We start from the raw sequence: 21,060 nt of genomic DNA on the forward strand, positions 1-21,060 counted from the left end.
AATTATCTAACTCTTATATATAGCACAAACACCTTATTGATATATAAAACAACATGAAGAATAATTGAGTGTTGATAAAAGCAACCAATATTAGACAGAGGATAATATCTATATTGTATATATTAATGTAAAAATAATTTTTTTATATAAAATTAATAATTTATATTAAATATATCTCTTTTAAACCTATGTAAATGGTGCATAAATAAAAATTTCCATTCTTAAAAAATGAAAAGTATGAATAATTAAATCTCAATATTGAACCTTCTAATCTAATGGCTACTCATGATTTTGCTAATGAAAGAAAGATTTTCACACTCATTATCATCAAAAGGACATTATGCAAGCAATACACCAATCATCATCTGATATTTAGATAAAGGCAACCTATTTTACATTTTTAAAGGCTTCTATCATTTACATTAAATAGTGAATTTTATAAATAATTATTTTTTATTAAAAGAAATAAAATTTAGTTTTTTTTATTATCTATATTTGTTTATATATATATATTATTTATTTATTTTGACATTAAATATGTAAATATAATATTTTAGATTCTTTGATGGGATTATAATGGAAAAGCCTTATAGTTTCCATTTCCAAAATGAAGAAATTTAAAATAAAATGAGGATGGATGGAATATTTATTATTACTTTTGTATACTAATATTGCATTCATAATAAAAAGGTACATCTACTTATGCGAGGGTAAATTCATCGATCATTAAATTAAATATTTATATAATATATATATTTTTTAATTAATTATATATATATTTTGATATAAATATTTAATATAACAATTATTAAATTCATTTTTACATGAGTTTGATTTTATATTATATGTAATTTTTAAAAAATTGTTTATTTTTTAATTAAGATTTGAATAAAAAACTTCATGAAAGTTGAAAAAAATAATATTGCATTAATATATTTGCAAAGCTTTCATTATCCTATTCCTATATTGCCTATATTCACTTCTTTATTCTAACATATTAGCAACTCCAAAAACTTAAAGTCAAAAGATCCCATGTGCTCCTTAGACATTTTGGTTTGCTATAAAATTATTTAATTCTATATAGTTTACCCAATGAAAATTTTTGTTAAAAAAAGTTTATTAATATATTAAGTACCTGATTTTCTTGAGAAAAATAATTTATATATAAAAAATATTTTTCATAAATTTTTTTTAAAATTTTTTTATTATTTATTTGCATGTTAAATTAATAATTGATATTTATTTAATTTAAATGTTTTTATTTTTTAATAAAATTATCCAAATTCAAAAAATAAAAAATTATCTTTTTCTTTAAAAAAAGTTAGTTTCCGTCAAAAAATAACTTGATTTTCTCTTTGACAATTTTTTATTGGCTTATTTTGTTAATATCTAAACTTTAAATAATACAGAAAATATTTTTTATGAAAATATTTTTTTTAAAACTTTATCTAAAAAAAAGCTACAAATCAAATATATAACACCTTCTTATCATAAGAATTTTTTATTGATAAATTTAATATAAATTTTAAAATTAAATATATGAACAATTAACTTAATTTAAAGATGTATATCAAGTTGATAAAACATTTAAATTATTGAAATGATGGAAAACATATTTTATTTGATAGTAATTTTTAGTAACTATTTAATTCTATGATTTCTTTTTTATGAATTAAATATGATAATTATGAAAATAAAAATGATTTATCCATTTTTTATATATTATCAGCTAAATAATAAAATAAAAATATTAATAAAGATAATAAAAATTCTCAAAAATGGAGGTAATAATATATATATATATATAAGCCTAATAAATAAAGCTATTACCACACCTAAAATGGCTACGAGCACAATTTATTTACCGCTACATTTTTGCTATTTATGAGGCAGTGACTTACGGCGATACTTGCTGATTCAGTTTCCCTTGCTGGGTACAGCCTTGAGCCTTCCTTGATTTCGAAGCCCCTCACTTTCCATATCTGTTCCTTCGCAATTCTGAAACTCACCTCTATGTAAACGAGCTTCACTTCGAATTTCTCATAGAAGCCCAGGAGAAGCACACTCTGCGAGGAAGTGAGAGATCCACAGTCAGTTCTCTCCTCTCCTCTCTTATTTGTTCCTTTGCTTTTCTGTTTCAACAACGTGTATGCTTTTGGGTTCTTTGATTTAAACAATGTGTATTCTTTTGGGTTCTTTGATTTGGGTAGGCTGCGGAAGTGGAATTAGAGGCTAAACTGAGGTTGTAAATTTCTTTCATTTTTCAATGTGGTTGTATAAACCTCTATTAATCTTAGCTCAGCTTAGTTGTTGGCGATGTTAAGTGTCATGATTTTATTTAAAAAAAATTCTTTTAATTTTTGTGGGTAGTGAGGTGTATATTTGTTGTGACAGTCTGAGTTAGGTGAAATTTTGGCATAACATAGAGAGGTTGTTGTGGGGGGGGGGCGGGGTTGGGGGGGCGGCGCGGTGGGTGTGGGGAGGGTAGGGGAGTAGGTTATGTTAGTGATAGTGATTTGGTCAACACTGAAATAATTGGACAAAGCAGGCAGGTGGTAAAATTTTGCTAAGTGTAACATTGTAATATGGATAGTTTGGGTGGTTCAAGGTTGGCAAATGTAGATCAAATTAAGGTGAAATTGAGTTGTCTGGGAAGTTGAAAGCTAGGATTCGTTGTTATTTTGTTTTTTGATGTGGACAATTGAACAATATGACTATGATGAAAGTTGATTGCAGCTACGCTATGTGTAGTTAACCAGTTTTTTTGATTCAGCGAAGTTAGCTAATGTGATTGAAGATATTCAATAGTGTGGGGTTGGATTTTACAATAAATTATAATGTGGGTTGAGACAGGTGGCTTTTGTTGGTAGCTTTTCACTCTTTCTTGATATAATCATCTTTGTTTCATTGCTGGGCATAATTGAGAGATTGCGCATTAATGATGAATCACAATTGGAAAGCCTTGAATTTCACTGTTAACTTGCATAACTTTTTTGAAGAGTTGGCAACGGGCTGCGAAGGAAAGTTTAAGTTCCAGCTTGTTGGGGAATTTAATATGTTTGTCTTTGCTTTCTGTTGTATATCATGAAAAAAATTTACTTTCTGTTGGAAAGGTTACATGCATGTGTGCACATGTGGTTTAGAATGCTTCCATAAACTCAACTCATGATATATTTTTTACCCGTCATATGTGAGTAAATTATCTCTTTATCCTAACGATATGATTTTTCTCCCTGCTAGAAATTCCTTTTCAGATGTCTGACGATGTGGAGAATCCTAAAGTTAGCATTGACCAAAAAGGTCCAGGATCCTCACCTCCTGCCAATGAAATTGAGCCAACCTGGTATAGCAGCTTACTTCATCAAACTTCTGTCTATGGTATAGCTGCTGGATATTGCATTTCAGCATCTCTGCTCTCCATCATCAACAAGTGGGCTGTCATGAAATTCCCTTATCCTGGAGCTCTAACTGCTCTACAGTATTTCACTAGTGCTGCAGGTGTCTTTGTCTGTGGATGTTTTAAGCTTGTGGAGCATGACCCACTTGACCTTTTGACCATGTGGCGTTTCTTACCTGCAGCCATTATGTTCTACCTTTCACTCTTTACCAACAGTGAGCTCTTACTTCATGCCAATGTTGATACCTTCATTGTCTTTCGTTCTGTAGTCCCTATATTTGTTGCAATAGGAGAAACACTGTTTCTGCACCAGCCATGGCCATCATTGAAGACATGGCTCTCGCTTGCCACCATCTTTGGAGGAAGTGTGCTTTATGTTCTAACAGATTACCAGTTCACAGTCACAGCCTATAGTTGGGCTCTAGCTTATTTGGTAAGCATGACTGTAGATTTCGTATACATTAAGCATGTTGTGATGACCATAGGTTTAAACACATGGGGTCTTGTGTTGTACAACAATCTTGAAGCCCTCCTACTATTTCCTCTGGAATTGCTTATAATGGGTGAACTGAAGAAGATAAAGCATGAAATCTCTGATGAGTCAGATTGGTACTCTTTTGAGGTGGTTCTGCCTGTTGGGTTGTCTTGCATGCTTGGTTTATCCATTTCATTCTTTGGGTTTTCTTGCCGGAAGGCAATTTCTGCCACAGGATATACTGTTCTTGGCGTGGTGAACAAGCTGTTGACGGTTGTAATCAATCTGGTTATTTGGGATAAGCATTCCTCGTTAATTGGCACAATTGGGCTTCTCATTTGTATGCTAGGTGGAATTTTGTATCAGCAGTCCACAGGTAAGCCCAAGTCTGCTCCAGAGGTAAAAGCAGAAGATACTGAGGAAGAACAACAGAAGCTACTAGAAATGCAAAGCAAAATAGAAAGCAACAACAACGAGAAAGAAGATACTGAATCTCATCAGGGAAAATGAGGCTGTTCCAAAGACAATATGATAGTTCCATGTTAAAAGATCAGGATTAGGTTTATTAGTTGGCAAATTGTTGGAATGGAAAATCAGATATTAAGAGCCTGCCTACAGATAGCTGGATAGCCTGTGCTTGAACAGAACTTCTGTGGTTGGAAATTTAGGTGGCTTTGGTGATATTTGCTTTTCTTTTGTATCTTATTCTACAGATTTTAGTTTTATTAGACCAAGAAAAACAGTCAGATGTTTTGTTACAATCTATTGATTTGTTCTTGTTAGAACAATTTTATCCAAATAGTCCAGCAGTAATGTCTTTAAAGTTGACGTTCATGTGGGCCAAAAATGTATTAAATGTAGCAGAGAGCCCAATTATTTTGATTGTTAGTAGCTTTCTTGTTATGTTGATTGTCAGCATTTTTCCTTGTTTCTCAATAAGCTCTCTGTGTGTGTTGTGGCAAATGGTATGAATTTTGATGAAAATAGCTCTCTCCCTTCAGGATCTTAATCTGTTTGATTATTAGAATAAGCAGTTCAGCACTTTTTCAATGTGAATTGAGTCATTATCTGCATTCCTTAGAGCAATAATAATCTTATCTTGGTGTCTCTTTTTAGTTTATACTCAGAGTCAGTAATTGATGGCATAGATCAATTCAAATAAAAAGTGAAAAATTTAGATGACAGACATTAAAACCGTACATTTGTCAGTTGCAAGTTGCTGAATGCTGAAGTGCTCTGCATATGATCTTTTTGTCTCCTTTGGGGACTACAATGCAGTGAAGTAATCAATCCTTATCAAATATCTGAATGCGATTAAAGACTCAAGTTAGTACTCAAGTCTTCTTCAGAGTTTGAAGCATGATCAACTAAAAAATTTATGTTGCAATTCTTCCCTGGGAAGAAACTATAATTACAATTCAATATCTGAGTGAGTGTGAGTGATAAACATCTTTCTTGGCAGGAAGAATTTAGGAGGCAATGATTTGTGCTCAAACTTGTAGAATATTTTTTCAGGCAATACAACAAAACAAGCAAAAGATTGAGCAATAGTGCTAAGGCATTGTGGGCTGCAAAGAGATCACCAGGCTTTAGCCTTAAGCAATTACAGAAATTTAATGTGGCTGATGTGACCTGTTCTTTGTCCAAAGCCAGAGTTTATAATGTTGCAGGAACCTGTATTTGTTACCAATAATCGCTTTAGGCAAGCAATTAAAATGCTTTCGTTGCTTTTACAGACCAGCTATGGAGATCCCTGGCCACTTTGGATACAGAATATCAATCATTACCTTCAAAATTTAATGGCACAAGTTCCCAAAAGGTATGGTGCTTTAATCAGTCTGCTTAACACTGTATCTAGCGGATGCAGTAACTGGGTATCAAAATCACGCACACATACTGCTTCTAGTTTTAAAGGTAAATATGATTGCTTTCTAATCTTGTAAAACTAGTTCACAAAAACCCAAAAGCCTTGTGAAACAGATGTGTAAGAATCACCAAACCTGAATAGAATTACACCAGTAACGATCATAGACAAAGCCTAACTCACTAACTCAGTCATTGTTAGTAAAGGGAAAAAAGAAAAGAAAATTCAATCTAAAACTATAATTTAAAACAGAAAATAACCTTGAAGAACTCGACACATTTTCTGATGGAAGAACAACCCTTCTTTTTCCTCCTTAAATTCTTGATTTCTCTTTCTCTTGCATAACTCTCTAGGACATCTTCCTTGTACTGTATTTCTTTCATGTCTCTGGCATCATCAGAGCCAAAAAGTACATCTCCCATATCATGCTTTAAAGAATCAAGACCAGTAATCAATGGTTCAATAAAAGAAGAATCTCTTCTGTATAGTTTCATGAAGTCTCTCTCATTGCCGCTGTCGCTACTGCTACCACAGCCGGAATATAAAATTCTTCCGGCCATGAACGGGGCTGGGGATTCTATGCTTTAGCCGAATATTATAAAATTGTCCAAGTAATGTTGTTATAGAGGGAATTAAAAGAAGAAGAACGAACCTGTTATAGTCCTATTAGGATTTGGATTGTTTAAAAGTTATTAGTTAATTTTCCTTATCTCCTATTTGCTTCGTACTATTAATCTTCAATTCATTAGCTTATCCTAAATTGCCAAGGATATGGATGGCTCTTGTTGATAGGCCCAGCAGTTGTTGGTATAGTGGGGTTTTGTTTTTGCTGTTATATATTTGCAAGTTACGCTACTCAAGAAAAATAATAAAAAGCTTCCAAATGATACAAAACAAATTACTCCAATGTTAACCACCGAGCGTGGTGGCTGAGTGGAGGCGACTCCTTGGGAGTTGGAGACATCCGGTCTCGGTTCAATTTTTCGCACTGACATTAATGACTCACTATTATTTTCGCTTGCAGCAAATAGATTAATCAACTGCGAATAGTCCGTTCTTGCGACTCTTTGGAGACCTAATATTATTCGGTGGTAGGTTCTCCATATAGAGGAGTTAATCAGGGGCTAATGAAACAGTTTAACTATAGACCATGATCTAACGGGCAATGATTTTCACACTCGGAGAGCTCCTTTTATTGCAATTAAAAAAAAAATTACTCAAATGTTATGGTCTTAATTACCATCTCACAAATAAAAATTAAATAAGTTTTACTTCAATGATATTATCTAAAATCATGAATTTAAATATCAATTAAAATTAATTATATATAAAAAATTTAAAATAAAATATGTTTATATATAAAATTCATGACCTTTTCATTTAATTTATTGAATTCTGATAATGGTTCAAACTCATGACTTTGAAAGATCATCAATAATTTTCAGTTTAATTAATTTATATATTTTATTTTTATTAACTTTAATTTTCTAATAATATATTCCTAATTTACAAAATATTATTATAAAAACTTCTGTATTTCATCCATTTATATTTTTTAAAAACAAAATCATTTTTAAATCTTTTTAAAATGAATATTATTTTATTCATCATAGGATTAATTAAATTAATTTTTTATATAAAAATTAAATTTAATATTTAATTTAGAGAAAAGGTAGGAGTGGTGCCAATTGAAGATAAGTTGAGAGAAGGGAGATTGAGGTGGTTTGGTCATGTGAGACAAGTAGAGCACATTAGGCTAGAGGATAGAAAGAAAAAAGGAGTAGACCTAAATTGACTTGGAGGAGAGTAGTTAGAAACATTACACATTTTTAACTCAAAATCGTTATCCATATAGCCGACCCCAAATTTTTGGGATAAAGGCTTAGTTGAGTTGAGTTGAGTATTTAATTTATATAAATAAAGATAATTACGAGTCATATGTGCTAAATAATTTATAATTTTATAATTATATATTTTATTTATGATTTGTATATAAATAATAAATTTAGTTATTTAAATGAAAATAATAATTATAATGGTAGTTTATTTATGATTTGTACATGTGTAGTTTAAAATGGATATGACCACAGCATGAAGAAGCTTAATCAATTAAAAAAATAAAAAAAAATGCTAATGGTAGAAATATCATTGATCAAATTTTCGGTACACAAAGGGTCCCCCTTACAACAATCAAACCTTTGCCCAAGCCGAACACCCAAATTCAACATATCACGAGCGGGGTCCATGGCCAAAACCCTAGTTCTGAGTTGAGTCTTGGTCTGAAGACTGAAGGCCGAAAAGCCCAATAACGTGAGCATTCAATTTAAATCGAATCGAATCAAATCATGAAAGCTAAATTACATATTTTGAAAACTGAATCAAATCTGTCACGACCCAACCTATGGGCCAGACCGGCACTAGGACCTGGGCTAGCCTGAAGCCCCCGAGGTCCGTAGTAAGCCTAACTATTCCTTAACCCAACTCTAAGGCCCATTTGGGCCCAATTTCAAGAATTCAACCGGACCGAGTCCGGCTATAAAGTGGACCTTTCAACGGGGAGTTTTTGACTCACCTGACCTGTAAACACAATACATAATCAATTGGGGAGCTCAGCTCACCCTCCACATACTCATATCAACATAAAAATAAATGGGAGCTCAGCTCATTCATCCAGTCCATCAACATGCATAAAATAATAAGTTTACAGGTCCAAAATAACAATTTACATTAGAGACCCAAATCAAATAAATATTTCTAACACATGTGAAAATTTTTGATGTTTATAGAATTACACAAACATGAATAGACGACCTGCGAGGGAGAAAAGCAAGTTAACCTCAAAAATATCCTCCTGTGGTCTGGAAAAATATTGAACAGGAGTGAGCGTTCTACTCAGAGAGTAAAATATCAATTTTAACCATAATCTCTATAACTATCTAAAACTAATACACCATGTAGAGTGAAATGCAACATAAGTAATAATTTCACATCATAACAGCAAAAAGGTACTTTGGAGCACTCACACACCCAGCAATATCAATCATAATATATGGGAGCTGATCTCCTATACAGCTCTCTTAAATCCAACCTGTGCCAGCGAAGAATTCAAGCCGGATTTTCGCTTAATAAACCAAATCGGGGTCCCAGCGAAGAACTCAAGCCGTGACTACTCTGAAGGACCAGGTCCCAGCAAAGATCTCAAGCCGTAACTATCCATCCTATCCATAGCCAATACCACATCACACGCACGCCAACGCATGCACACTGCTCCAAATTACCACAACAACATCCATGGCACTTTAACAGTTATGAATGCAACATAAAACGTGTCTAAAGTTTAACTACATAGATATATACATATAAGTGATGCATGGGCATGCTTGAACATATAATAATAGTGAAATTACAATTAAAATTAATATTTTACTCACAGACTTGACAGTGGTCACTGTGGCGGCTGGGCGGAGGAAGAAGGCTGTCCCGGCTCACCTGACAATTATATTACAATTATTTAATACAATTGACTCAATACAAATTAAGAAAATGACCAAATACGTCCTAAATTGTGTCGAAAATCCGGCAGAGTCTCCCCTATATCTAGGACCTACCCAACCTACAAAAGAGCTCAAAACGCACTTCTATATTCACAATTCATACACTCACAACTCAATCACATCACACAGCTCCTCCTAGGCCCATCCAACCAGTCCTCAATCACAATATGTAAATTTACAGTTTAGTCCTTATAATTGATCATTTTTACAAAAACAGCCCAAATAAGCTCTAAAAATTCTAAAACTTTGCCCCGCGGTCCTTAGCAATATTACTAGGCTATTGCAAAAAGTATCATAATTTTCTGGGCTACCACGAATATTTTATAGATTTTTAATCCCATTTAAGCACTAGAAAATTACGAAAAAGTAAAGTTCGGGTTTACCTATGCCGATTCCGACTTCGGGGATGCGCTCGGGATGTCTGACAATGGTGGGGTAGCCAAAATCTCAATCCAATTTGGAGACTTTTTCGGTAGCCAGTCTGTCTGGCTGGAAATTCATAAACCCAGACAACTGTTGAATTTCCGCGAATTGAAGATACCTACGCGAAGCCCACAACCCGGGGGTTAGTACATAAATTTTACGGAATTTTCTAAGCTCATTAAATGCTCAGAAAAACACTGCAAAGTTCTGTGAGACCCACCGAAAAACAGTGTCGGAAAATTTCAAAATTTATATTGCCGCGAAGCTTTCGACGAGTGGAGCGCTCTGGTACTCTCGGTTTTCTTGTGGGGTTCACGGTTTGCGAGAAATCTAGCCCAAAAGTCAGAATGGGCTAAAATTTCCCGGGTAAAAATTGGACAAACCGCTAAATGGATTTCTGTGTTCTTGGTGTCTATGGAAAGCTCTTAACGAGTAGATGGATTTAGACACAAGACCCGGTCCGATTGGTGGCCGGATTGGCCGGATTTCAACCGGGAAGGCGAAGGGTCGCGCGCGTTGCCGTCGACGCTGTCGGGGCTCTGCGCGCCCGAGTGAGGCGGTGGGGTTGTCTTGTGGTCAGGCGGAGGAGAGAAAACGGGAAAGAAAGAGAGGAAGGTCGGGACGCGTGCGTGGAGAAGAAAAAGGAAGAAGGAAGGCCGATCCGATTCGACCGGTCCGATCCTGTCTGATTTGATTCGGCCGGTTCGATTTAGAATACAAAATTTTAAATTTTTTCTTTGCCTTGGGATAAAAAATGAGGCCCAAAAATTTCGAAAAAAATTCTAGAAAACTCAAAAAAATTTGTAGACTCCAAATATATTTTTAGTTTTACCACGTGGTCTTTAAATTAATTTTTAAAAATCATCAAAGTTTTATATTTTCGGGAAATCAAACCCGATTTCGAAAATCCGAAAAATTTCAAATAATTTCCTAAAATTTAAATAAAATTAAAACATCATTATTAGCCCAAAAATAATAAATTTTTTAAAAAAAATTAGGGGTGTTACAAAATCGAAATGGATGAAAAACTAAATCGAATCAAATCGCTTTATTTTGGTTCGGTTCAGTTCAAATCGATCGGTTTTGATTTTTGATTATTTTTTAATTTAGATTTGATTTTAAAGTTATTTGATCTGATTTTGACATTAATTTGAATCTAATAACTATTAATAAAAGAAATTAAATAATTTATATATATAAAATTACATATAATTCATAAATTCTCCGTAAAAATAAATCAATTCAAAAATTAATAAACCTATTCAGTTCGATTCAATTTAACTAATTTTTTTCTCTTTAAAATAAAACTGAACTGAAATAATCGAAATTTTTATAATATAAAATTAAATCGAACTAAATTATATTAAAAATTAAATTAAATTATCAAATTAAGGTGATTCAATTCGATTTATTTAGTTTGAACGAGAATAATGTTCACCCCTACATTGGTGAGGACCTGCAGGAACTAGGGGTTTTCCCACATGCAAACAGCAACCATGGTAGCTTGAAACGCTAGAGGTACCAAAAACTAACGAAGCCACAGGAACGCACCATCGGAGCACTGAAAGCGATGATGACTTAGATCGTTTGGCGTCCCAGGCACACTTACTCTCGCAGCAACTGACGGTCGGGAGAACAACAAAAGACAACTCTGAGCCAACAGCTAAACTAACAAAACCAGCAGGGAGCGACAGTTGAGCTCCTAGATCTCCACTTGGCCAAAGAAACTAGCTGCTCCACTACACCAAACCCAAAACATTGCAGAACTACCAACTATAGAACCCTCTCATTGGTCCTCATGATTTGCAACCAAAGAAAACTAACCGAAATCATGTATACAACTCACTCAACAATAAAGAGGGTATGAACTCGCTGCTGAGGACCAGCAACCAAGCTCCTGGAGAGCAGAAAGAAGAAACAAAAAGAGAATTTTTTTTCTCCCTCTAAATAAGTTAGAAGAGCTCAATTTCAAAAGAAATAATGGAAGGGACTGTATAATAATTAATAGTTTCCATAAGTTAGCATACAGAAGCCTAAACCTTAATTGGGGTTATTGAAGTTATCTCAAAAGCTATAAATTTCTGAATTTAAATTTTAATTAAAATTAAATAAATGAAAAAGTTGTACGTATTCACCAACAGCCTAATTATATACCGTAGTTTGGTTAATTATTTCATTTAAATATAAATATTATTTATAATTTAATGAATAATACAAATGTACGTATAAATATCAAAACACTAAAAAATTATAATTATTTTATTCAAATGGAAACATGTTTAAAATTTAATGGATCAATTTCATAAAACTAAAAATTATATTTGAAAATTTTATGTAAACAGTGGGTAATTAAATTAATTTAGTTGGATGTAATGAGAAAGTATACTTATCGAATTTAATTGGATAGTGTATATTAAAATTTTCCTAAATTTTATTGATAAAATATTTTACTTATATATAAAAAAAAGCTTGTCCAAGTCTATGCAAGACTTGGTTGGTGCAGTGTAAAAGGAGATTGAAGTGTGCTGCTAAAAATGAGAGAATGGCATTTAGACTCTTTATGGCAAGTTGAAATTATTTGCTGTCCAAATTGGACTTTATGGCCATTGCTTTTGGAAATTTGGGGTCTGTGTATTTCACAAAAAATATTTCTTTAAAAAATATTTTTTAATATTTTAAATATTTAAAAAAATTAGTTAATGAAAAATATTTTTTTAATTAAAAAAAATTATGTAATTTTTAAGAAAAATTATTTTTATTGGGACTTTCCATCCTTAATGATATTGGAAAATTTCTTGCAAAAGTGAAATTGAAAGGATCTTAGTATGAAAATTTTGTCTTTTTTTTTTAAATAAATACTAATATTTACACAATTTTTATATTCACATACCGAGCTGTCCTTTGGTCAAAATTTGTTATAGTATTCATATGATTTCATCTTTAAAAAAAAAAATTATTTTTATTTATATAACATTTTAACCAAACAATAAAAAATACATTAGTTTTCACTCTTAGGCATCTTTTTTATTTATTATTGTTGTATAGTATTAATATTTATTACTTATAATTTGTTTAACCTATAATAAACTCAAAATTATTAAAATTCGAATGATTTAAAAACTTGAGATTCAATTCAACTATTTATATATAATCTTATTTAAAATTGATTGGTTTAGATAAATTACATGATCAATCTGAAAATTTAATGAAGAAAATTATTTTATAAAAAATTTTAATATTTTAACCTAAAACTTGAAATAAAATACTTTTTTTGTATAGCAGCTCATTGGGTGCCTCAAATTAATTCATAACTCAATAAATAATTTATTGATATGTTGCCTAAACAAAATAAATCTTGTTTGTGATCATTCTCCTGCTCTAAGTTAGAAAAATAAACTCTTAGCTTTTCTCCTTAAATCTTTATTTTCCCTTCTTATAATCCAATGATATTAATTAACAAAGTCATTTCTTTTTTTTAGTAAAAGATTGAGAGATTATGATTTAAATATAAGTCTGCCAGGTGAATAATATGTTTTTAGCCATTGAATTAATTAATTAATTAATTAAATCGATTCTTCGTATAAGAATTCAGGCAAAAGAAAAAAAAAAATCAATCAATCGAATTCATTGATAAAGAGATATGACTATTTTCCTACCTAATCATAGAAACGTAAGTTTGAAATATCAAAGTTGCAAAAATTTTCCATGCTGAAGTCAGGCAAAGGTAGGGAATTGATTGGTAAGTCATTTTGATTTGATTATTTTAATATTTTTAAACATTCTGAGATTTATTTTCGAAGTTTTAAATTTAAATTTATGCTATTAAATTTAAATTTATCTAATGAAACTACAAGGGATGGTTGCAAATTGTAGAGATTTTGTTGGTTGGCTGACTTGGAAAGTGCATGAATGAATTGGGGACCTTAAGGAATTTAACAACATATTTGTCTTTTTTCTAATTAATTCTAAAATTTTATTAAAACAAAATATATTTAAAAATTAAAACAATATTAACATATTAGATAATTTATAACTAAGTCCCTGAGGTATAGCAAAACCCACATATTAGTCTTTGATTTATTTTTAGTAATAATTTAATCCTTAAATTTAAAATTTATTAATAAACCCACATACTGCTCCTAGTTTTAAAGGTAAATATGATTGCTTTCTAATCTTGTAAAACTAGTTCAAAAAAACCCAAAAGCCTTGTGAAACAGATGTGTAAGAATCACCAAACCTGAATAGAATTACACCAGTAACGATCATAGACAAAGCCTAACTCACTAACTCAGTCATTGTTAGTAAAGGGAAAAAAGAAAAGAAAATTCAATCTAAAGCTATAATTTAAAACAGAAAATAACCTTGAGGAACTCGACACATTTTCTGATGGAAGAACAACCCTTCTTTTTCCTCCTTAAATTCTTGATTTCTCTTTCTCTTGTATAACTCTCTAGTACATCTTCCTTGTACTGTATTTCTTTCATGTCTCTGGCATCATCAGAGCCAAAAAGTACATCTCCCATATCATGCTTTAAAGAATCAAGACCAGTAATCAATGGTTCAATAAAAGAAGAATCTCTTCTGTATAGTTTCATGAAGTCTCTCTCATTGCCGCTGTTGCTACTGCTACCACAGCCGGAATATAAAATTCTTCCGGCCATGAACGGGGCTGGGGATTCTATGCTTTAGCCGAATATTATAAAATTGTCCAAGTAATGTTGTTATAGAGGGAATTAAAAGAAGAAGAACGAACTTGTTATAATCCTATTAGGATTTGGATTGTTTAAAAGTTATTAGTTAATTTTCCTTATCTCCTATTTGCTTCGTACTATTAATCTTCAATTCATTAGCTTATCCTAAATTGCCAAGGATATGGATGGCTCTTGTTGATAGGCCCAGCAGTTGTTGGTATAGTGGGGTTTTGTTTTTGCTGTTACATATTTGAAAGTTACACTACTCAAGAAAAATAATAAAAAGCTTCCAAATGATACAAAACAAATTACTCCAATGTTAACCACCGAGCGTGGTGGCTGAGTGGAGGCGACTTCTCGGGAGTTGGAGGCATCCGATCTCGGTTCAATTCTCTGCACTGACATTAATGACTCAATATTGTCTCCACTTGCAGTAAATAGATGAATCAACTGTGGATAGTCCGTTTTTGCGACCCTTTGGAGACCTAATATTACTCGGTGGTAGGTCCTCCCTATGGAGGAGTTAATCAGGGGCTAATGAAACAGTTTAACTGCAGACCCTGATCTAACGGGAGCTCCTTTTTATTGCAATTAAAAAATAAAATTACTCAAACGTTATGGTCTTAATTACCATCTCACAAATAAAAATTAAATAAGTTTTACTTCAATGATATTATCTAAAATCTTGAATTTAAATATCAATTGAAATTAATTATATATAAAAAATTTAAAATAAAATATGTATATATATAAAATTCATGACCTTTTCATTTAATTTATTGAATTATGATAATGGTTCAAACTCATGACTTTGAAAGATCATCAATAATTTTCAGTTTGATTAATTTATATATTTTATTTTTATTAACTTTAAATTTATAATAATATATTCCTAATTTACAAAATATTATTATAAAAACTTCTGTATTTCATCTATTTATATTTTTTTAAAGACAAAATCATTTTTAAATCTTTTTAAAATTAATATTATTTTATTCATCATAGGATTAATTAAATTAATTTTTTATATAAAAATTAAATTTAATATTTAATTTATATAAATAAAAATAATTACGAGTCATATGTGTTAAATAATTTATAATTTTATAATTATATATTTTATTTATGACTTATATATAAATACGAAATTTAGTTATTTAAATGAAAATAATAATTATAATGGTAGTTTATTTATGATTTGTACATGCGTAGTTTAAAATGGATATGACCACAGCATGAAGAAGCTTAATCAATTAAAAAAAAAAATGCTAATGGTAGAAATATCATTGATCAAATTGCCCACGCCGAACACCCAAATTCAACATATCACGAGCGGGGTCCATGGCCAAAACCCTAGTTCTGAGTTGAGTCTTGGTCTGAAGACTGAAGGCCGAAAAGCCCAACAACAACCCATAAGTGTAGGGGTGAGTATTCGATTTAAATCGAATCGAATCAAACCGAATTAAATCATGAAAAATTAAATTATATATTTTGAAAACTGAATCAAATCGAAATGGATGAAAAATTAAATCGAATCAAACTGCTTTATTTTGATTCGGTTTGGTTCAAATCGATCGGTTTTGATTTTTAATTAATTTTTAATTTAGATTTGATTTTCAAGTTATTTGAACTGATTTTGACCTTGGTTTGAATCTAATAACTATTAATAAAAGAAATTAAATAATTTATATATAAAAAATTACATATAATTCATAAATTCTCCGTAAAAATAAATCAATTTAAAAATTAATAAACCTATTCAGTTCGATTCAATTTAATTAATTTTTTTCTCTTTAAAATAGAACCGAATTAAAATAATCGAAATTTTTATAATAAAAAATCGAATCGAACCAAATTATATTAAAAATTAAACTAAATTATCAAATTAAGGCGATTCGATTCGATTTATTTAATTTGAACGAGAATAATGCTCACCCCTACATTGGTGAGGACCTGCAGGAACTAGGGGTGTTCCCACATGCAAACAGCAACCATGGTAGCTTGAAACGCTAGAGGTACCAAAAACTAACGAAGCCACAGGACCGCACCATCGGAGCACTGAAAGCGATGATGACTTAGATCGTTTGGCGTCCCAGGCACGCTTACTCTCGCAGCAACCGACGGTCGGGAGAACAACAAAAGACAACTCTTAGAACCCTAGATCTCCACTCGGCCAAAGAAACTAGCTGCTCCACTACATCAAACCCAAAACATTGCAGAACTACCAACTATAGAACCCTCTCATTGGTCCTCATGATTTGCAACCAAAGAAAACTAACCGAAATCATGTATACAACTCACTCAACAATAAAGAGGGTATGAACTCGCTGCTGAGGACCAGCAACCAGGCTCCTGGAGAGCAGAAAGAAGAAACAAAAAGAGAACTTTTTTTTCTCCCTCTAAATAAGTTAGAAGAGCTCAATTTCAAAAGAAATAATGGAAGGGACTGTATGATAATTAATAGTTTCCATAAGTTAGCATACAGAAGCCCAAACCTTAATTGGGGTTGTTGGAGAGGAGTTATCTCAAAAGCTATAAATTTCTGAATTTAAATTTTAATTGAAATTAAATAAATGAAAAAGTTGTACGTATTCACCAACAGCCTAATTATATACGTGGTTTGGTTAATTATTTCATTTAAATATAAATATTATTTATAATTTAATGAATAATACAAATGTACGTATAAATATGAAAACACTAAAAAATTATAATTATTTTATTCAAATGGAAACATGTTTAAAATTTAATGGATCAATTTCATAAAACTAAAAATTATATTTGAAAATTTTATGTAAACAGTGAGTAATTAAATTAATTTAGTTGGATGTAATGAGAAAGTATACTTATCGAATTTAATTGGATAGTGTATATTAAATTTTTCCTAAATTTTATTTTGTATATAAAAAAAAGCTTGTCCAAGTCTATGCAAGACTTGGTTGGTGCAGTGTAAAAGGAGATTGAAGTGTGCTGCTAAAAATGAGAGAATGGCATTTAGACTCTTTATGGCAAGTTGAAATTATTTGCTGTCCAAATTGGACTTCATGGCCATTGCTTTTGGAAATTTAGGCTCTGTGTATTTCATAAAAAATATTTTTTTAAAAAATATTTTTTAATATTTTAAATATTTAAAAAAATTAGTTAATGAAAAATATTTTTTTAATTAAAAAAAATTAAGTAATTTTTAAGAAAAATTATTTTTATTTTTTAAAAAAGGAAGGTATTTTTTACTTTTTAAACTTTGATAATCTTATTAAAATATAAATATATTTATATATACATAAAATAAATATATAAAAAATATGTTCTTAAAAAATATTATATATGAAAAATATTTTTTATATACAAAATATTTTTCATGGAACAAATGGAACCCTAATGTCCAAATTTTATTTTTTACCAAAGATTGGGAGTTGAATTTGTGGCACAACAATTGAGTGTGTACAGAAAAGTGAGTGCTTAGAAAAATGATGGTAAAATGTTGAATTTCATCCTTATACTTATTGAAAAAATTTAATTTAATGAATTTTAATTTTTTTTATCTAAATTAATTAAAAAATTTTAATTTAAGCTCAATTTATTTATTTATTTTTTCATCTTTATCTCCTTCAATCTTTTCTAGTTGCTTTCAATCAATTAGAGGGAGGATTCAAAAAAGAAAACCTTTCCAAATCCTATCCATTCTGTTTAGAATGATTTTTATGATAAAATTCAATTCTATTATGTTAAAAGAATTTAATTCAAATGAGTTTAAGAAAATTTATGTGTTTAGATTTTTTTTGTTTTAAATGATAGAATTCATTTTGATATGAATTTGCACATTTAAATATTAAAATTATAGTATTAATCATCAATTGATTCATTAGCTTATCCTTAGGATGTGTGGATGGCTCTTATTGATAAACCCCAAATTTGCTGAAATAGTGGGTTGTTTTTTAATTGCTGCTATATATATACAAGGGATACTACTCAAGAAAGAAAAAAAAAAGAAAAATTATGGTCTCATTTAATTAATAATAATCATCAAAAAATTAAAAATTACTTCCAAAACCAACAGAAACATAATCTAAATCATATTCACATGGCAATGAATTTCCTAGTTGATTTTTAGCAAATTAAGTCTAAATCGACCCTTCATTTTGTAATCCACGTATAAAAGAATTCATTGATAGAGACCTTCAGTTCTTGATTGGAATGGAAGTTAGCCTTCTTGACAATTTTTTCCATGGGCAAGATTCTTTGACCAAAGTAAATTTTCATGGAAAAAAAAATGAAAGGTGGTACTTACAATTTTTTTCCTCTGGATTGCAACCAATTTGGAAATTGCGAATGGTTAAAACGGGGACCTTAATATATATATATATATATATTTTATCAGAAAAAATATTTAAAAATAAAAAGAATATTATTATCCTTTTGTTTTATATATAATTTATTTATTGTTTCGGCCAATAATCCTTAATTGATAAGGATTCCATGAAAAGGTGGCAGCATGTCTCGTCCAACTGTGTTAGGTTTTTGTTTTGACAAAAGTAGCGGCGGAAAAATTTTCTTGGAGAAAAAAAAATTTTCCATCGTAGACTAAAAATAATTATTTTTTGGGGCTGATTTCTTTTGAAGAAAATTTAGAGTAAGAATTCCAATAATTTTTGACAAATTTTATTTATTAAAGAGTTGATAGCAAATGTTAATCAGAGTGTGGATACGTATAGAGTCTTTGCATTATTGAAGAAAAATTAATTTTACATCAAAGACTTGTAATCTGATATTTATACAAATATATTTTTTTTGTTTCTAGAATAAATTTTAAATGGAAATAGACCTTCATGCCATTGCTAATTAATAATTTCACTTCATATTTTTTTTATAATTAACAAATTTTCTTACATAAAAATTTAGATAAAATTTGGTATATATTATTCAATTAAAATTTAATTTTTAGGCCTTCATAATACAAATTAATCTGTTTGATATTACTATTAAAATTATTGTTAGAAAAATTATTTTTTTAAATGTGGTATTAAAAAAAAATTTAAAATTAAATTTAATAAATTTTAATTATAAAAATATTAAAATAATAAAATAAATTTTTTAAATAACACTTTTATTTATAAAAACAATTTCACCGACGTAATGCAAAATATAAATTTAATTTCACTACGTAATTAGACCGCTAGCAATCCTACGTCAAGTCATAGTGGGACTTTCCATCCTTAATGATATTGGAAAATTTCTTGCAAAAGTGAAATTGAAAGGATCTTAGTATGAAAATTTTGTCTTTTTTTTTTAAATAAATACTAATATTTGCACAATTTTTATATTCACATACCGAGCTGTCCTTTGGTCTCAATTTGTTATAGTATTCATATGATTTCATCTAAAAAAAAAAAATTATTTTTATTTATATAACATTTTAACCAAACAATAAAAAATACATTAGTTTTCACTCTTAGGCATCTTTTTTATTTATTATTGTTGTATAGTATTAATATTTATTACTTATAATTTGTTTAACCTATAATAAACTCGAAATTATTAAAATTCAAATGATTTAAAAATTTGAGATTCAATTCAACGATTTATATATAATCTTATTTAAAATTGATTGGTTTATTAGATAAATTACATGATCAATCTGAAAATTAAATGAAGAAAATTATTTTATAAAAAATTTTAATATTTTAACCTAAAACTTGAAATAAAATACTTTTTTTTATAGCAGCTCATTGGGTGCCTCAAATTAATTCATAACTCAATAAATAATTTATTGATATCTTGCCTAAACAAAATAAATCTTGTTTGTGATCATTCTCTTGCTCTAAGTTAGAAAAATAAACTCTTACCTTTTCTCCTTAAATCTTTATTTTCCCTTCTTATAATCCAATGATATTAATTAACAAAGTCATTTCTTTTTTTTAAGTAAAGAAGTGAGAGATTAGATTCAAATATAAGTCTGCCAGGTGAATAATATGCCTTCAACCATTAAATTAATTAATTAAATCGATTCTTCATATAAGAATTCAGGCAAAAGAAAAAAAAAATCAATCAATCGAATTCATTGATAAAGAGATATGACTATTTTCCTACCTAATCATAGAAACGTAAGTTTGAAATATCAAAGTTGCAAAAATTTTCCATGCTGAAGTCAGGCAAAGGTAGGGAATTGATTGGTAAGTCATTTTGATTTGATTATTTTAATATTTTTAAACATTCTGAGATTTATTTTCGAAGTTTTAAATTTAAATTTATGCTATTAAATTTAAATTTATCTAACGAAACTACAAGGGATGGTTGCAAATTGCAGAGATTTTGTTGGTTGGCTGACTTGGAAAGTGAATGAATGAATTGGGGACCTTAAGGAATTTAACAACATATTTGTCTTTTTTTTAATTAATTCTAAAATTTTATTAAAACAAAATATATTTAAAAATTAAAACAATATTAACATATTAGATAATTTATAACTAAGTTCCTGAGGTATAGCAAAACCCACATATTAGTCTTTGATTTATTTTTAGTAATAATTTAATCCTTAAATTTAAATTTTATTAACAAATTAGTTTATGTCATTAACTGCTTTTTAATTTGAAATAATTGATTTTATTAGTAAAATATCCTTATATCTAATTTTTATAATCAAATAATTATTTATTTTA

The 21,060-nt window shown here is 29.7% G+C and overlaps 1 protein-coding gene across 1 annotated transcript; it reads left to right on the forward strand.

Annotated features, from left to right (window-relative positions):
* The first annotated feature begins 1,854 nt into the window (after nt 1-1,854).
* On the forward strand, nt 1,855-4,760 carry LOC110652490 (GDP-mannose transporter GONST3). Its single transcript, XM_021808099.2, has 2 exons — nt 1,855-2,090; nt 3,241-4,760. The coding sequence occupies exon 2, from the start codon at nt 3,255-3,257 to the stop codon at nt 4,380-4,382; it is 1,128 nt and encodes a 375-aa protein (XP_021663791.2). The 5' UTR covers nt 1,855-2,090; nt 3,241-3,254; the 3' UTR covers nt 4,383-4,760.
* Nucleotides 4,761-21,060: the final 16,300 nt, after the last annotated feature.

This window comes from Hevea brasiliensis, chromosome 10 (genome assembly GCF_030052815.1).
Source record: "Hevea brasiliensis isolate MT/VB/25A 57/8 chromosome 10, ASM3005281v1, whole genome shotgun sequence".
Lineage (NCBI taxonomy): Eukaryota > Viridiplantae > Streptophyta > Magnoliopsida > Malpighiales > Euphorbiaceae > Hevea > Hevea brasiliensis.